At 38.4% G+C, this 17,582-nt stretch overlaps 1 protein-coding gene across 1 annotated transcript in view; it reads left to right on the top strand.

Moving 5' to 3' along the window:
• Positions 1–305: 305 nt before the first annotated feature.
• adamts9 (ADAM metallopeptidase with thrombospondin type 1 motif, 9) overlaps positions 306–17,582 on the top strand; it is a gene marked incomplete at both ends in the record, with an annotated part of 39,866 nt that continues 22,589 nt past the window's right edge. The window contains 8 exons of the mRNA XM_079845304.1: positions 306–402; positions 1,096–1,475; positions 4,547–4,706; positions 9,813–10,096; positions 13,779–13,862; positions 14,012–14,136; positions 14,558–14,598; positions 14,731–14,836. Of these exons, the coding sequence (XP_079701430.1) occupies positions 306–402; positions 1,096–1,475; positions 4,547–4,706; positions 9,813–10,096; positions 13,779–13,862; positions 14,012–14,136; positions 14,558–14,598; positions 14,731–14,836 (1,277 nt within the window). The remainder of the gene's footprint in view (positions 403–1,095; positions 1,476–4,546; positions 4,707–9,812; positions 10,097–13,778; positions 13,863–14,011; positions 14,137–14,557; positions 14,599–14,730; positions 14,837–17,582) is intronic.

Raw genomic sequence — 17,582 nt, forward strand, 5'->3', positions numbered from 1 at the left:
CATGGCAGGAGTGGCTTTCTGAGAGAGGGGTGTCTCTTAAGAGTACGCCCAAGTCTCGGCTAAAGTAATCAGCAAACTGGAGACCACCACAGTTGCATCGACCCCCTTTCTAGTATCATGCATGCAAACCAAGAGCTCCGACCGAGCGCTTGTTAGCGACATGGAAGTCAGTTCTGTAAAGTAGAGGAGAAACGCTTTGAATGTGGCAACCGTACGGCAGAAAGCCCGGCTGAACGCGGCTTCAAGGGACAGCGGAATACTGTATTCGGGCTTGCTTGCATTCATTTTTCTTAACGTGGACAATCATGGTTTTGTTCTTCTGGGGACTAAGTTTTTTTGTAGTACTCTCTGATTTCATGAATGCACTAACTTCAACAGGGATACCGCGAGATTCAGAGAAAGGTAAGAGCTGTTTTCATGAACTTTTACTCTCTCGTTCAACTCAGTACACTGAGGCGCGGAGAATGAATGACTTTCCTTGCTTGCTTCAGAGCTCATAGCGCGCAGTCTGAAGAGTCTTCGAGTAATAGTTTGAAACGTCAACTGACTGACACATGATTCATCTTTTGGAGTCTGTTAGAATAAGGCAACAGTTAGCAATTTTTTGTTTTGTTTTTGCATATGAGTGCCTACGTTAATGAATTATTAAAGACTTGAAGTATTGTTAGGTTGTGCATCAACACTGTTACCTAATTCATTGTTTTGAGTAGCCTAACACATAATTCAAAAAAAAAAAAAACGTGTTCTATTTTCCAAGAACAAAAGTATGAAAAAGTACCCTCTTTGAATCCTTTTTATGTTTATCAGTATGGAAGATTGTACGATGTCAACCCTGTTACCATAATTATTGCTAACTAACAAGCATATTTTTATAGAAATATCAACATTAAATTGTATTTCAATGGATTGTAGTTACACTATCTTGTATGTTAAATGAAACTGTACAATTGTCAACCCTATTACATTTCAGTTTACCTGTTAGCATGCGCGATTTACGCTCATTTAGAGCTCATTTATCGACATCGCAAACGACATTCATAGAATAACCCACTGTTACTGAGTTTTACTATTAAATATCTGTTCTCGTCCATACAGCGAAATTACCGCAGTTTGGCGAGTATGATATTGTAACTCCGGCCAGAGTGAATGAAGCCGGTGACAAACTGCCAACGGGCGTGCACTTCAAGAGGAGAAAGCGGAGTACTGACCCAATAACCGGCAATATGTCCCATCATTGGACCTCTCCGCACGTCTATTATCAAATATCTGCCTTTGGGCAGGACTATTACCTTAACCTTACGCTGGAGTCGGGATTTATTGCGCCAGTTTACACTGTCACGATACTCGGAGCATCCAGTGAAGGTCATAATTCAGAAGAGGGGGAGGAGGACACGGAGTATCAGCACTGCTTTTATAAAGGACATGTGAACGCTGGGAAGGAGCATAGTGCATCAATCAGCCTCTGCTCCGGTTTGGTGAGTTTCAAAGATGAAGCTAACACATTATTATTCTCTTTATCATAGGCTAATTTATGCAAGTCAGGTCGCAGTAAGCATTCATAAACGTTGCAAATGTTAGGGCTACTTCAAATCTTTCCTATGTGATTAGGCTACATAATTACTCACAAACTTGAATAGAAATGTTGTGCAAGTTAGTCGGATACATGCGCACCAGTTTTGAGGCTCAAACTTGATAGACCATCGATCGTACAAAATTGCACTGTAAATGAGCCGGGTGACGCACACTCATCAGTGGCATAAGCAGCAGAAGTAGTGCGCTGACGTCAACGGCAGTCCATATATGGGACTCGGATGTCATATACTGATGTGAACATAAGTACGCGTCGTTTAAATGTAACTGTCTCTCACAGATCAAAAGCAGTCCTGGGAACTACTGTAGTTATTCGAATAGTTTGGGTAACACTTTACAATAATGTTATATTAGTAAATGCTTTAGTTAACATGAACTAACCATGAACAACACCTCTGTTCAGCATTAGTTTATCTTTGTTAACGTTAGATCATAAAAATACAGCTGTTCATGGTTTGTTCATTTTAGTCCACAGTGCATTAACTAATGTTTGCAAGATTTTAATAATGCATTAGTACATATTGAAATTAACATTAACAAAGATAAATAAATGGTTTATAAGTGCAGTTCATTATTAGTTCATGTTAAATAATGTTAAAGCGATAGTTCACCCAAAAATGAATTTTTTTATAATAATTTACCATAATTTACTCACCCTCAAGTCATCCTATGTGTATATGACATTCTTCTTTCAGACGAATAAAATCGGAGTTATATTACAAAATTCCAGGCTAATCCAAGCATTAGAATTGCATTAATAGTTGCAAAATAGTTTTTGGAGTCCATAAAAAGTGCATCTGCCCATCAAATAACATGCTCCACGTGGCTCTGGGGTGTTAATAAAGGCCTTCTGAAGTGAATCGATGCATTTGTGTAAGAAAAATATCCATTTTTAAAACTTTATAAAGTAAACTTTCGGCCGACCGCCTTCCCTGTTCAATTTATGGAAGAATTGTTGAAAGTTCCCCTGCTGATCGAAAGACTAACGCGACCAGGTAGGCTCATATCTTGAGTTTCACTTTCAACATTCAACACTTTTCCACGGAAGGTGGTCGGCCGAAAGTTTCCTTTGTAAAGTTTTAAATATGGATATTTTTCTTACACAAACGCATCGATTCGCTTCAGAAGGCCTTTATTAACACCCCGAAGCCGCGTGGAGCACGTTATTTGACGGACAGATGCACTTTTTATGGACTTCAAAAACAGTGCCACTATTACTCCAATTCTAATGCTTGGATTAGCCTGGACTTTTGTAATATAACTCTGATTTTATTCGTCTGAAAGCAGAATGTCATATACACCTAGGATGACTTGAGGGTGAGTAAATTATGGGTTTTTCAAAATTTTCATTTTTGGGTGAACTATCCCTTTAACTAATGAACCTTATTGCAAAGTGATACCATAGTTTGTTTTTCAGCAGTTCTTTCGTCGTCACGTGGTCCCTGACATACCAGCAATGCATGCTCTAAAGTCTAAAACATTTAAATAAAACTAGTTTTTTGAAGTAATTTCATGTGTCACACAGCGATGATTTAGTTCTTTAAGAACCATTACATGTGATAATACTGCGATTAATTTACATCTCTCAGCGGAAATGTTTTAGCACACTTAATAAAAAAGTAGGCTAATAGTTGCCTCACTTCCAGGAGCATTTGTGATTTCACTGATCTTATGTTGCTGCAAACAGAAAATGACAATATTAATAATAGCCTAATAGTAATTTCACAATATTAGGAGCCCTCCAAAACAATTTGTCACTGCTATAACAGAATGAAAAACTTTTGTAAGAGAATGTATGGTTACTTTTGAATGGTCGTTAATGGGGAAACATAACATTTACCATCATAATGGTGGCATTTACCTGCTAATATTCATTGAAAAGATTAAACATTTAAACATTAAAAGAATGAATGTTCACAAATCACTTTAACAATCGAGTGTCGATGGAGGACACAAAAACTCACATAAATTTAGTTAGGCCTATATGTCCCCTCAACAAGCCCCCAATCCTGGCTAGATTTCAGAAAACAATGATCAATATAAATCCATTGTTTTGAAACATGCTGTCATGAGAGCTGTAGATTTTCATTGAAAACATTGAAATAAAGAAGGAACTGTGTCCCTAATTAACTGGATTTTTAATTAGTCTGATGTTTGCAGACTAATTAATATTAGTTCACAGTGCATTAACTAATGTTAAAGGTTTTAATAATTTATTAGTAAATGTTGAAATTAACATCAACAAAGATTCATAAATACTTTATAAGCTAATGTAGTTAACTAATGTTAACTAATGAACCTTACTGTAAAGTGTTACCATTGCAACGCACATTTTGGAGAGATTGTCACAAATCTGACAACATATCATTCATGTATGGCTCCTTTCAGGGTTTGAACCTATGATGTTTGGGTTACCTGTCTAGATAACAACTACACAACCATCTCCATTAGATTACAGTGCCTGTAGCAAATATCATGTATTATATGGTAATTAATGTCATAAACATTTATTGCACAGTCATTCTTATGCATACAATATTTTAAGTAAATTAAGTCAAGCTTGTTTGTGATGGCCTTTTTGTATGCCTTCATACTCAGGTGTATACAAACAATTTGTCTAAAATCTGTTCAGTATGTTTCTTCTGAAAATAAGGGGAGCATTTACCATCTTTTACAACTATTAGAAAAGTCACATTTCAGAACATTATATTTTTTAAGTGTAGCAGAATGTTCTGATAGTTATCAACCACATTCTGCATTCATTACCCCCCAGAGGTCAGAACACTGATTTGCATGCGATGTATGTTTACTTTATCACTCCATCAGCCACTTAGGATTTGTACGTAAATAAAAAATTAGGGGGAAGTTTTAAGGGCAATTTACAGTCACACACAGAATGTGTATATAGATTTCACTGGCCATGGACCAATTTAAACATTGTTGTTGTTTGTTTTAGCTTGGCACTTTCAGGTCACCAGAAGGGGAGTTTTTTGTGGAGCCCCTTCATAGCTACAATAGTGAACATTATGAAGAAGAACACATCAAACCTCATGTTGTGTACAGAAAAGATGCCTCAAAAAAGAGTGCAGATGATCCGACTGTATGTGAAACTTCAGGTAAGCAGGAAGACACCCAAGTCTTACATTTTGACTGGGAAAGTTTTGAGATGACTAACTTTAGATATATTTTAAACATTAAAGCAAACCAATGATGTAATAGTCACAATAACAGAAATTCATCATTAGATACTGTACTGGATCTTGCATTACAGGGGTCCTATTATGCTTTTTTACATCTTCAACTTTCTTTAGTGTGTTATCTTGCAAAAGTCTGCAAAGATACAAAGCAGAAATTTCACTCAAAAGGGAGCTATTCTCTATATCAGTAAGCACATTTTCTGACCTCGCTGAAACGCCTCTATAGTATTCTTTCGCTAATGTACACCCATTTAAAGGGGTCATATGCCACTTTTTACAAGATGTAAAATAAGTCTTTGATGTCCCCAGAGTGTGTATGGGAAGTTTTAGCTCCCACAGATAATTTTTATAGCATGTTAAAATTGTCACTTTTTGAGGGTGTGTCACTTTAAATGCAAATGGGCCAGGCCCCCTTTCTAGAAGAGGGCAGAGCTTTGAGAGCTTACCTCACGCAAACACACACTGAAAGTGTCAGATACTGTTCAGCCTTTTATGTTCAAACCGCAGTCTGACAATGATGGAGAGACTCAAGAAGTGACAACATGTTGAATGAGACAGGATGTTTCTGAATGGTTAGTTGATGAATTTATGTAGCTGCTGTGGAGTTACTATTTACATATGATATGATTATGATAATCTAGAGATCGCTTGTGTGGGAACTGTTGTAAGATGCCTTCAGAGCCAGAGAATATATGCAGCATGAAGATAGAACAGGTGTAGTTTGGTTTAATTATGGTTATAACTTATGTTGTCATTTTGCTTTTATGACATGCTATTGCATTTGTGTTATGTTCGGATGCAACAGCTTGAGCAGACTCCCAAACATACTACAACAACTCTTTCTCTTCTTAACATGGCATCACCCCTTTGTTGTGTGTTCCTGGGGGGCAGGGTTTATGTACATTTTAAGGTTAGTGATGTCACTAACCCATGAAGAAGCTTGTTGTAGTCCATACCAGCCATTTGTTGTAGTCCTTAAAAAGCGATTTCTTTAAAAGAAAATATCTCCCTTTTCTTTGAACATTGAGCATCGTAACTTTGCAGATGTTGTTTCTGCTATGCAACATTACACACTAACTAAAGTTTAAAACACGAAATCGTAATCAACCACCTCTTTAAATAATTTCCGCCCCAAGGCATACAAAAAAAAGGCGAAGCCTGGTTGATGTGCGTTAGTAGTGTGTTGAAACTTGCGGTTATGTTGCCATTGGCATTTCCGAAACATCCTTTAAGTAGTTGACCAATGATAACACCTGCTTTCGATATACGCAATATGCTCTGATTGGTGACCAGCTGACCAATCAGAGCACATTGCGTATATCGAAAGCAGGGGCTTCATAGAAACAGGAACTAAACAGAGTGTTATGACAGTCTGGGAAGAGAGGTGCTTCAACAATGTAAAATATGTGGAAATTAATGGGGGTTTTTTACATTCAAGCATGAAAACCTATTTTAGTAGACCCTAAAATCAGAATTAAAATGTTTAAAAAGGGCATAATAGGTCCATTTTAAAAATAAGAAGCATTAAATTATTACCATATTGTTTTTTGCGTGCTATGCAAATGGTATATGTTAACTCATAACTAACTTAACCAGTTATAATTCTGTAAATCTAAATATGACTATGTTTATGAGTGTGGCACAACCTCACTATGGAAACGCTATCAGTATATGAGCTATGTTTCCATCCACCTATTTGTATGCGCATTTTAGGATATTGCATTAAAAATGCTGGATGGAAACACCAAGATGCACATAAATTCCAAAGATGTGCATAGAAAACTTATGCGCTCAGTTGAGGCATGCACATAAACTATGATAGAAACACATTTACCGAAAAAAATCCCTCAATGCGCTACAAAAACGTTCCCTCAACAGTGGATGTGATTGGATGACTAGACAAACTAGCGGACACATTTTATTGTACAGCATCTCAAATATTGGTTTGGTCATCAGTATGATTTGGAATAATGACCTCCCAGTAGTGTCTCAATTGATTGAATTCACAAACACCAGACATTTATTGTGTTTCTTCTGTGCACTCTGAGATGCAAGTCATTTATGATGTAGAAAAAAAAACACAGTGGCAATACTAATAGTGCTTTTCATGGTATCTTTTACTTCCTTTGCTTTCAAATGTCATTGAGTAGAATTCAGTGGAACAGGAAAAATCATTGGTAGTTCTTGGTATCATTCCAATCTTAGTTTACTGCTGCAAAATCCTGTTGACTCTTGCACTTCCTGTAGCCTGAAGATAAGGAAACGCAAGAGGCACAATACCATAAAAGCCACGTGGTGAGCTGCATTGTAGTAAAGTAATGCCAGTTTAAATTGTTTGGAAACTCAATGTTATAAAAATAAATTTAGAAAGGACTAATGCACACTGCGGCTATGTATCAATAACACTCAATGGCAGCTTTGTTTTTTTAATTTGGTATTGTGTTATATAAAGGAAACGTTTGGCCCCTAAAAGTGCTGCGAGGAGAACTTATTTTAGATTTTTATTGAAAACGTCATTGTGGCATTATTTTTTTCTAGTAAAAGAAATAGGATTCATTTTGATTCCCTACACAATTTTTTTGCATAACCAATACCTATTAATTGATGTTCTAGGTCATTGCCGTGTTGAATTATTGTCCCATTTTAAGCTCAGGAAAATTAAGACTATCCTTTTATTGCTTTTATGTTGTCATCACAATTAAGTTCTATAAGCGTCTAATGCAACCCAAGACTTGAATGTTCATTAATGAAGAGACTTTATTTAACTTTTAGTTTCACCAGGTTGCCTTCGTTCAAAACTGCTGTTCAAAAGTGTCTGAAATATTTTCGTAAGAAAATCTCTTATGCTCAACAAGGCTGCAGTACATTGTACAATAATATTGTGATTATTAAAGTGCAATTTAAAATAATAGTTTTTTAATAGATTTTCAAAAGTAATTTATTTATAAAAGAATTTTCAGCATCATCCAGTCTTCAGTGTCACATGATCCTTCAGAAATCATTCTAATATGCTGATTTTGGGGTTCAAGAAAGATTTCTTATTATCAATATTGAAAACAGTTGTGTTGCTTAATATTTTTGCGGAAACCGCAATGCATTATTTTCAGGAGTCTTTGATGAATAGAAAGTTTAAAAAGAGCCTTGTAAGTTAATTTGATGGAGGCTCACCACTTTCTACAGTCCATCTGATCATCTAATATAGATCATGATAAACCCTCCTTAGATTCATAATCACTTGTTGGTAATCACTGGACATCACCCTGTGATATAGTGATATTATAGTTTTCTCTGGCTTCATTCATTATTTCCTATATATAGAACATATTATACAACCCCAAATCAGAAAAAGTTGGGACAGAATGAAAAAAAAAAAAAAAAAAATGCCCCCCCAAAAAAAGAAGTGATTTCTAAATTTACTTTGACTTGTATTTCATTGCAGACAATATGAACACAAAATATTTCATGCTTTGTCTGGTCAACTTCATGTCATTTGTAAATATGCATCCTTTCCTGTCATTCAGACTTGCAACACATTTAAAAAAAAGTTGGGACAGGAGCAATTTAGGGCTAGTAATGAGGAAAAATGGTTAAATAATGATGTTATTTGAAACAGGTGATGTCAACAGGTGATTGTAATTATGATTTGGTACAAAAGTAGCATCCAAGAAAGGTCTAATCCTTTAGGAGCAAAGATGAGCCGAGGATCGCCAGTTTGCCAACAAATACGTGAGAACATTATTGAAATGTTTAAAAACAATGTTCCTCAAAGAAAGATAGGAAGAGATTTGGATATTTCACATTCAACAGTGCATAACATAATTAAAAGATTCAAGGAATCTGGAGGAATTTCAGTGCGTAAAGGACAAGGGTACAAGCCTAAGCTGAACAACCGCGATCTCCGATCCCTCAGGCGGCACTGCATCAAGAATCGTCATTCATCTATAAGAGATATCACCACATGGGCTCAGGACTACTTTGGCAAACCTTTGTCAAGTACCACAATACGTAGTTACATCCACAAATGCCAGTTAAAACTGTACGGTGCCAAAAGGAAGCCCTATGTTAACAGTGTCCAGAAGCGCCGTCAACTTCTCTGGGCTCGGAGGCATCTGGGATGGACCATCACACAGTGGAAACGTGTACTGTGGTCAGATGAATCAGTATTTGAGGTATTTTTTGGGAGGAATGGACGCCGTGTGCTCCGGACCAAAGAAGAAAAGGATCATCCAGACTGTTACCAGCAACAAGTCCAAAAGCCAGGGTCTGTCATGGTATGGGGTTGTGTCAGTGCCCTTGGCAAAGGTAACTTGCACTTCTGTGAAGGCACCATTAATGCTGAAAAGTACATAGAGATTTTGGAGCATAATATGCTGCCTTCAAGAAGACATCTTTTCCAGGGACGTCCATGCATATTTCAACAAGACAATGCAAAACCACATTCTGCACACATTACAAAGTCCTGGCTGCGGAGGAAGAGGGTACGGGTACTTGACTGGCCTGCCTGCAGTCCCGACCTGTCTCCAATAGAGAATGTGTGGCGCATTTTGAAGCGCAAAATGCGACAACGAAGACCCCGTACTGTTGCCCACCTTAAGACTTGTTTGCAGGAAGAATGGGACAAAATTACACCTGAAACACTTCATCACTTGGTGTCTTCAGTCCCTAAACGTCTTTTAAGTGTTGTGAAAAGGAATGGCAACATTACAAAGTGGTAAATGCTTTACTGTCACAACTTTTTTTGAAATGTGTTGCAGGTCTGAATGACAGGAAAGGATGCATATTTACAAATGACATGAAGTTGACCAGACAAAACATGAAATATTTTGTGTTCATATTGTCTGCAATGAAATACAAGTCAAAGTAAATTTAGAAATCGCTTCTTTTTTATTTTATTTGCGTTTTCCATACTGTCCCAACTTTTTCTGATTTGGGGTTGTATAATAAAATATATAATAAAATGTTTTAAATCGCTACATTTAAGTAATATTTAACATATATTATTTGTATTGTTCTCCTTCATTCCAGGACATTTAGAGCCACACCGCAGACACAGGAACAAACTGAAGAGAAAGTCGCCCTCAAGCATGTTGTCCGACCTGGAGACTCTTAATTCCAGACTCTTCTCTGCCCCCTTCCCCTCAAACAAGCACAACTCTGCTAATGAAAGCAGTGACTCCAAGCCACACCGGAGATCAAAGCGTTTCCTCTCCTACCCCCGTTTTGTTGAAGTCATGGTTGTGGCAGACAGCAAGATGGTGGAACATCATGGAAGCAACCTTCAGCACTACATTCTTACACTGATGTCCATAGTAAGTTACACCCAGTTATCGATAGTCTTCTGCTTTGATGGGTCTGTGTCTGACGCTTTAGGTCTATGTGACAAATCGTCAGCATGGGGTGAATGTGTCTGACAGACTTGATGAATGTGTATATAAAACAAATAAAATCAGGTATGTTGCATGCACAGCATGCTTTAGATGCTTTTTTTGTTGAAACTCACAGGGAGGTTAGATGACCTATATTTTGATCTTGGCAAAGGCTGCATTCTCAGCAGGATCTGGCAGCACAAACTATTTCTCAATGGCCAAGAAACATTTTTCAACAGCCGAGGTTAGCGTCACGTGTTCAGCACTACTTAATAACGGAGATCGAAGAGGTCTGTGTATTTGAGCTCAGAAAAAAAAATCCTACCAAGTACTTTCATATTTTTAGAGTGAGAAATGTGTTCCCTTTTGAGGCAACTCCACACTGCTTCGATGCTATGGGGAATGCCTCAGCGTGACCACATCTGAAGCACATGTGCAACTATTCCAATCCTGATTGGTGCAACGCCACCAAGTGACGTTGCTCCACAGAAACTATAAAGGATACCCGGAACAAAGCAGCGTTAGCAAGTTAGCACTTCAATCAAACTCGGGGCACCCGCTTCTTCACCGAGCCCTCAGGATCAGGAGCATGAAAACTTCTGCAAAATGTGTCTCAATGGGTCCTGCGTACAGTAGAAAAGGGGTACAGAATCCAGTTCTTTCTTGACCACCAAGGTTCAACTGGGTATTATCTATGGTAGTGGGCCCCAAGCAGGCCCAGGAGCTGGAACAGGAAATTCGTATTCCTCCTCCTGTGAGAGTCGGGGTTCTACAGCCGGTACTTCATAGTTCCAAAGAAGGATGGGGGCGGGGTGAGTTGCGTCCCATCATAGATCTAAGTCAGTTAAACCATGCTCTGAGGATATACAGGCTCAAAATGTTGACGATTCCTTTCATTGTGACTCAAATCAGATCCTGGTTTGGTTTGTCACAATAGACTTAAAGAACGCATACTTTCATATTCCCATTTTTCATCAACACAGGAAGTTCCTGAGGTTCGCTTTCGGGGGTGAAGCTTACCAGTATCGGGTTCTTCCGTTCGGTTGTCATTGTCTCCCTGCACCTTCACAAAGTGCATGGATGCAGCTCTGGCTCATTTGAGACTCCAGTGCATCTGGGTAATCAATTACATTGATGACTGGTTAAAGCCGCACTAGGTAACTTTTGCTCTCGGGCTCCCCCTACAGTTGTGAAACAGTATTGTCCTCTACTACTGTCGTAAACGGTCACTCTACATCAGGGGATGCATCGCACGTGCATTTGTTGACATGACAACTATGATAGCCCTGAACTCTGCAGGAGTTCACATGCAGGTGTTCTGCTTGCGTCGCGTGTGAAATGTCTTCATCCCAGGTACAGTGGCATATGTTTCAGCATGTCATATGAATACAATTTCATGGGTTTTATTTTTTTCAAACGCCAAATGATCGCGATGCTCACGTTTACAAGCCAGCGTCATTATAGTAGCCTAGTCTATTGGTTCCCGTTTTACAGAATCTATATGATACTTCAATTCAATGTTTGAGTGGTAGGTAATAACCATATATCGTCAATATTATAATATCAAGCTACCATAGATGAATCTGCAAATTCGAAAAATCGATTTGCATTAAAGCTTGAGGAAAGACAAATGAACCAATATCACAGACATGTTAGGTATCCTAAAATATGATTTTGTATTTATTACGTATTTACTTGCAAGAATGTAGCCCCTCCTCCTCCAGCTCACGTCAACGAGCAAACGCTGCCCAATGTTGATCCTCGTCCTGCCTTTAATCCGATCACTTTCACGTTTTCTCTTTTTGCTTTCCTCAGACAAAACCTTTGCTTTCTTATTTTTCTGTGCTGCTTCGGCCATGACTATAACATTCGGCAAACAAATGATTTGCGAGCGATTTTTTCACGCACGTCCGAATTTAAGGAAGTGGGGATGGTGGTGGAAGTGACGTATATGCCGTAAAGCAGTCTAATTTTGTAGTTCTTTTTGTTCTCGGGTTACTACCCGAAACCCGAAGTTTAAAAGTACGATTAAAAACGATACAGACCCCGTCAGGCTATGGCAGACGTGTCATTCAACCTATTGTAAGTCGATGTATCATCACAAGAGTTTTGAAAATATATTATGAAGGTTGAAAAGTTACCTAGTGCTGCTTTAATACTAGCTAGGCTTGTTAGGAAAGTCGGTATTGACGGAGTTACTGGTGTTCAGACGCAACACCGGTTACATCACTTTCCCACCGTGGCACCACAGTCATTTTTGTTTAGTAATAAATTCATTTAGTTCAGTTAGAGAACACACAATTAAAAACTGAACGCATCTGCTCAATCAGAGTGAGCCGAATGAGAGTCACAGCACAGACCAGCAGCAGGAGTCAGATTTAATTTATCACGAGATACGCAGCGCCTGAAAATAGTCCCCGGCATGCTCTCTGTGCAAGCAGGTTGTCACGTTGGTTATGTTGATGGAAGTTAGCCTATTTTCAGGCGCTGCTTAATATCATTGCACCCATGGTACGGCAGCAAAGTTCCTTTATTATTACACAGGAATGAGAGTATAGTTCCTAGCCATATCGGTATAGAAAATCGCAACTTTTAATTTTTTGTCAGTCTTTGTACACAATGTAACTAAACACATCCCAACATGTAAATAGGAAAATGTTGGCGTTATTTTGTCACTTATTGAGCAGTAGGCTAGATTGAGCCGTTTACCTCCAGTCTTTGTGCTAAGCTAGGCTAGCGGTGGTTGTTTCAGTTATGGCACGCACAGAGATGAGAATGGTATGTATGGACTTGTCTAACTCTGGGGGAAATGGCGAATAAGCTAAAGTCCCAAAAAAGTCGGCGTGTTCCTTTAATCGGAGGGAAATGTCCTCACCGTCACATCCCTAATACTAGCTCAGTCGCAGGAGATGGCAGTTCGGCGTGGCAGTTGTTTCAGAGGACAACTTTTCTAGGAATAGATTGGGACTCGGTTACCATGCAGACATGACTGTCTCCTTGATGAGACACAGACGTGATCGAGTCATTTCTCTCAGACCTTGGTTTCTGTCCCAAGGACTTGTGCTGGGGGCCTTTTATCATCGCAATACGCTTACGACAGACACTTCCCTCACAGGCCGGGGTACGGTCCGAGAGGGCTGCTCGACTTGAGGTCTATGGAGAGGGCATCATCTCTCTTGGCACATAAACTGTTTGGAGATGATGGCTGTATTTCTAGCACTGAAGTACTTCCACCCAAGCTATCATGTCCTTGTCCGTACAGACAAGACATCAGTAGTCTCATTGCAGACTGGCAAACTAAGTCCTCGAGTCTACATCCCTAGGTACCTAAATCAAGGAGCAGACATCCTGTCGAGACAGGGGCTGAGGCCCAGGGAATGGAGACTTCACCCTGAGGTGATGGAGTCAATATGGGGGCTTAGGGCGAGAGTGTATATTTTAATGTCATATATAAAATTACAGTATACTGTAAAACTGTATAATAAGAACTATGGGATAAAGACCAAAACCGGCCAGATGTAAGTATAAACTGTTGAAACTCTTGGGCCGGTAATTTGAGGCCTCTGCTATTAAGTAATTAGAAGATTTGTCAATGAATTTCAATTGTCTGTATTCTCTCACTCAGGTTTCCTCCATCTATAAGGATCACAGCATTGGAAACCTGATTAACATTGTTATTGTGAAATTGGTCATTATAAAGAATGAGCTGGTAAGTTCTTGTGCAGTGTGGTAAATAATGGCTGCATTAAGTGCTTTTTAAATGTGCTTAATCCGTTCTTTACAATCAAGCTCTAATTATTTCTGTAAGGGTAAATGTATTCAAATGTTTCAGTATCATCTGTCTCTATTCTTCTGCAGGATGGTCCCACTATCTCTTTCAATGCTCAAGCCACGTTGAAAAACTTCTGCATATGGCAGCAGAGTCAGAACCACCCAGATGACAACCATCAATCACATCATGACACTGCCATCCTAATCACAAGGTGAGAGACATTTTTTTAATGGGAGGGTTTAGATTTTGTATTTTTATTTACCTAGTCTTATTGCTCACAGTTGTTGTAGAATACATACGTTGTTATGTGATGTTTTGTGTCTTCTCTATATAGTATATGATTTCAGTGCCTTTCATCTGACAACACAGAAACTTTATACTTGGCGGGCCGGGGACACAATTTAACTGAACGTTGGGCAGAAAATGCCAAAAATCTTTGCTTGTATGAGTTACTTGAGTAACAATTTGAGTAACTATTTATGGTGCAACAACTTGGGTTACATTTTTCAAGGCTACAAAGGCAGAAAGTAGAATGCAACTGACAGCAAACACACATGTAGGCCTACTGTAAAATACAATTATATCCAAGTACTTCTTAAATTTGTAAAGCCTTGTCGTATTTTTCTTTTTAGGCAGGACATCTGTCGAGCACGGGACAAGTGTGACACTTTAGGTAAATCTTTGTGTGAAAAGAGTGATTATGATTATACTGAAGCTGACAATGAGGATGATGTTGATGATTGCAATTACAGCAGTAGCTAATATTGATATTCCTTTAGTTTTGTGGTCTCTCATGCATTTTTAGGTCTTGCTGAGCTGGGTACAGTTTGTGATCCCTACAGAAGTTGCAGTATTAATGAGGATAATGGACTCAGTACTGCTTTCACCATCGCTCATGAGCTTGGCCATGTGTGAGTACTACTTTTTCATAAATGTGCTTCACAATGATAGTTTTTAAGTTTTAAATGTGGCTTAAGTGTTCAAATACGTTTTGGGGCTGTAATATCTCCTGCATTATACATTATCTTTGCTTGAGAGGAGCTTTTATTATACCCCAACTAAATTGTCTTTAAAACATTTATTTACTATTGTATTCTACATTTTTTTACTGCTTTTAAAATACTCAGCTTCTTCATGGTCCAACATTCTGCAAGCCCTCTTCACTATGTTTTTTGCTTATTGTTTAGTAGTGTTTCTTTCATTCTTGGATGTTTTGGGGAGATGTCATTGCCTTTTGTACAGTTCGATAACATTGTGTATGTGTGTGATATGCAACTTCTCAAGGTCTTCTGCAGAAATGACTAAACTACTCAGTTATACTCTGTGTTTTTAGCTTAATAGAGTCTTGGGGGTAAATATTAAAGGGGTGGTTGCATGCGATTTCACTTTTTAAACTTTAGTTAGTGTGTAATGTTGCAGCTTGAGCATAAACAGTATCATAAGTTACAGCGCTGAAAGTTCAATGCAAATGGAGATATTGTCTTTTAAAGTTATGGCAGTTTATTGCCTTCAAAAACAGCTGGTTTGGACTACAACAAGCTTCTTCCCGGGTTGGTGACATCATAAACCCTTGCTATTTACATAAACACTGCCCCCGCGAACACGCAACAAAGTGGGCGAGGCCACGTCACAGTCATTACGAAAGAGAGAGAGCTATTGCAGAACTATAAACTACATTTGGCAATCTAACCAATCTAAGACCATTGCGTTTTTCGGAGGGATGGGCTTCATAGAAGCAGGAAGCAAACAAGCCGTTCAAAGGACAGTGGAGGCAGCGGTGTGGAATAAAGATAAAATATAAGAAAAATACAGCGTTTAAAAAAAAAAAGAAGTATTAAGACATGTTATACTGCGCCCCATAAACACAACCAAGCCTAGAAAAACCCCACGGAACCACCCCTTTAAAAAATTCTAAATAAATATCATGGCACATACAGCGGTGTCAACGGTACCTATTTCTGTCATAGCTTGGCTAACATCCTCATTTAAAGGGTTACTTCAGCGATTAGCATTAAACTTTGTATCAGTAGAAACACGGTAGTATATTCGAATTATCGTACTTTCCCCTTGAGATGAGAGAATTATGCATTTTATTTCTGGAAAAAATCCTCCGATGATGCAAATATCGTCATTTTGCGTCATCGGAGGATTTTTTGGCCAGAAGCTAGAGACTACAGCAAGTAATAGGAGCTAGTTCCGCATGTTATCAACCCACCCATAGGGGCGGGATCTCACTCACAGAATGTAAATGCGCGGCCGCACGGCTTGGGCATTAATAACGGAGCAGTGCGGAGCAAAGTGAGTGTTTCAACTTTTCAATGAATTCCTATGAAAGTTAAGCTTCCATTGGCATGATCTGAAAACGCGCCAGACTGGACACGCGACGTGAATGACTGCCGTGCTTACCTCAGCTCTACTCAGCTCTTCACTCTCGTGATGAATAAAATCTGACTCCTGCTGCGTCTGTGCTGTTACTTTCGTTCGGCTCACTCACACTTTATTTAAAAGACACGTTCAGTTTTTAATTGTAGTGTCTATTCTCTTACTGAATGAGATGATTTTATTACTATGCAAAGCAAAATGATGGTAGGGGCGGTCATGGTGGGCAAGTGATAACCAGTGGCCGTGGCTTTGGGAGCGGCCTCGTTGAGCAGCGAAGCAAGTGCATTCTGGGAGTTGTTGTCTTTCATCCACATGAGGCAAAAATAAATTTTCTGTCTTTTCTCAGTCTAGAAGGCACCAAATTAAAAAATAATTTCACATTTCTACTACATAAATGACAGTTTAAATACACATTCATCTTCCCAGCGCTGAAGTACCCCTTTAAAGGCTAAAGTTTATCCCACAGTATTGGCAAATGCATCTACACCAAATTCGCATGTGCAGTCATATGAAAAATTACCTCTAAAAGACCTTTAAATGAACTCCCCTTTTGAATTCCATTCTTATCCGGTGGCAGATGGTGACATCAGTGCCGTGTGCTTGAGTGGGGATTTAGTCCTGGTGCTGTACAGTGTAATGCAGCACGCACCACCTCTCTCCAATATACTTTTACACTATATTTACTAAAGATTTGCTAAAAATATTTCAAATATATATATTTTTTATCCTTTATGGTATTGAATAAATGAATTGTACATGCTCATTTCCTCTATTTTTATATTTAGATTACCCTTGCTGTGATTTAATTTTTTTTATAACTACAGTTAATCTTTAAAAACGCTTACATTTCTAAAAAATGTAATAACACTTAAATGTAATCATTAGCAAATCTCGAAATGAATATCCATTCTTCTTACTGTACATCATAATGTTGTGATGCTTAAATTCACTTGTAGAATTTAAAATGATTGATTTTAGTTTTTAATGGGGTTTTTTTTCCATTTATTTAGAGGAAAATAGTGTTGAGTTTTATTAAATTGATTAATCAGCCATTAATCAGTTATCCGGCATAACATGAAAATAATTTTCGGTTTATTAGTAGCTATATTTTTTATATAGCTCCCCCCCTTGACTGCCAATTAATCAGCTTGGCGAATATATCAGCCTGTCACTACTTTTTCCATAGGATCGTAGTACAAATATGAAAATACCTTTTGGTCAGCCTTACAGATACTGTATGGATCAGAGCACATGTGTCCTGAACCTGCTCATCGT

Source organism: Gobio gobio (assembly GCF_949357685.1).
Source record: "Gobio gobio genome assembly, chromosome: 19".
NCBI classification, from domain to species: Eukaryota; Metazoa; Chordata; class Actinopteri; order Cypriniformes; family Gobionidae; genus Gobio; species Gobio gobio.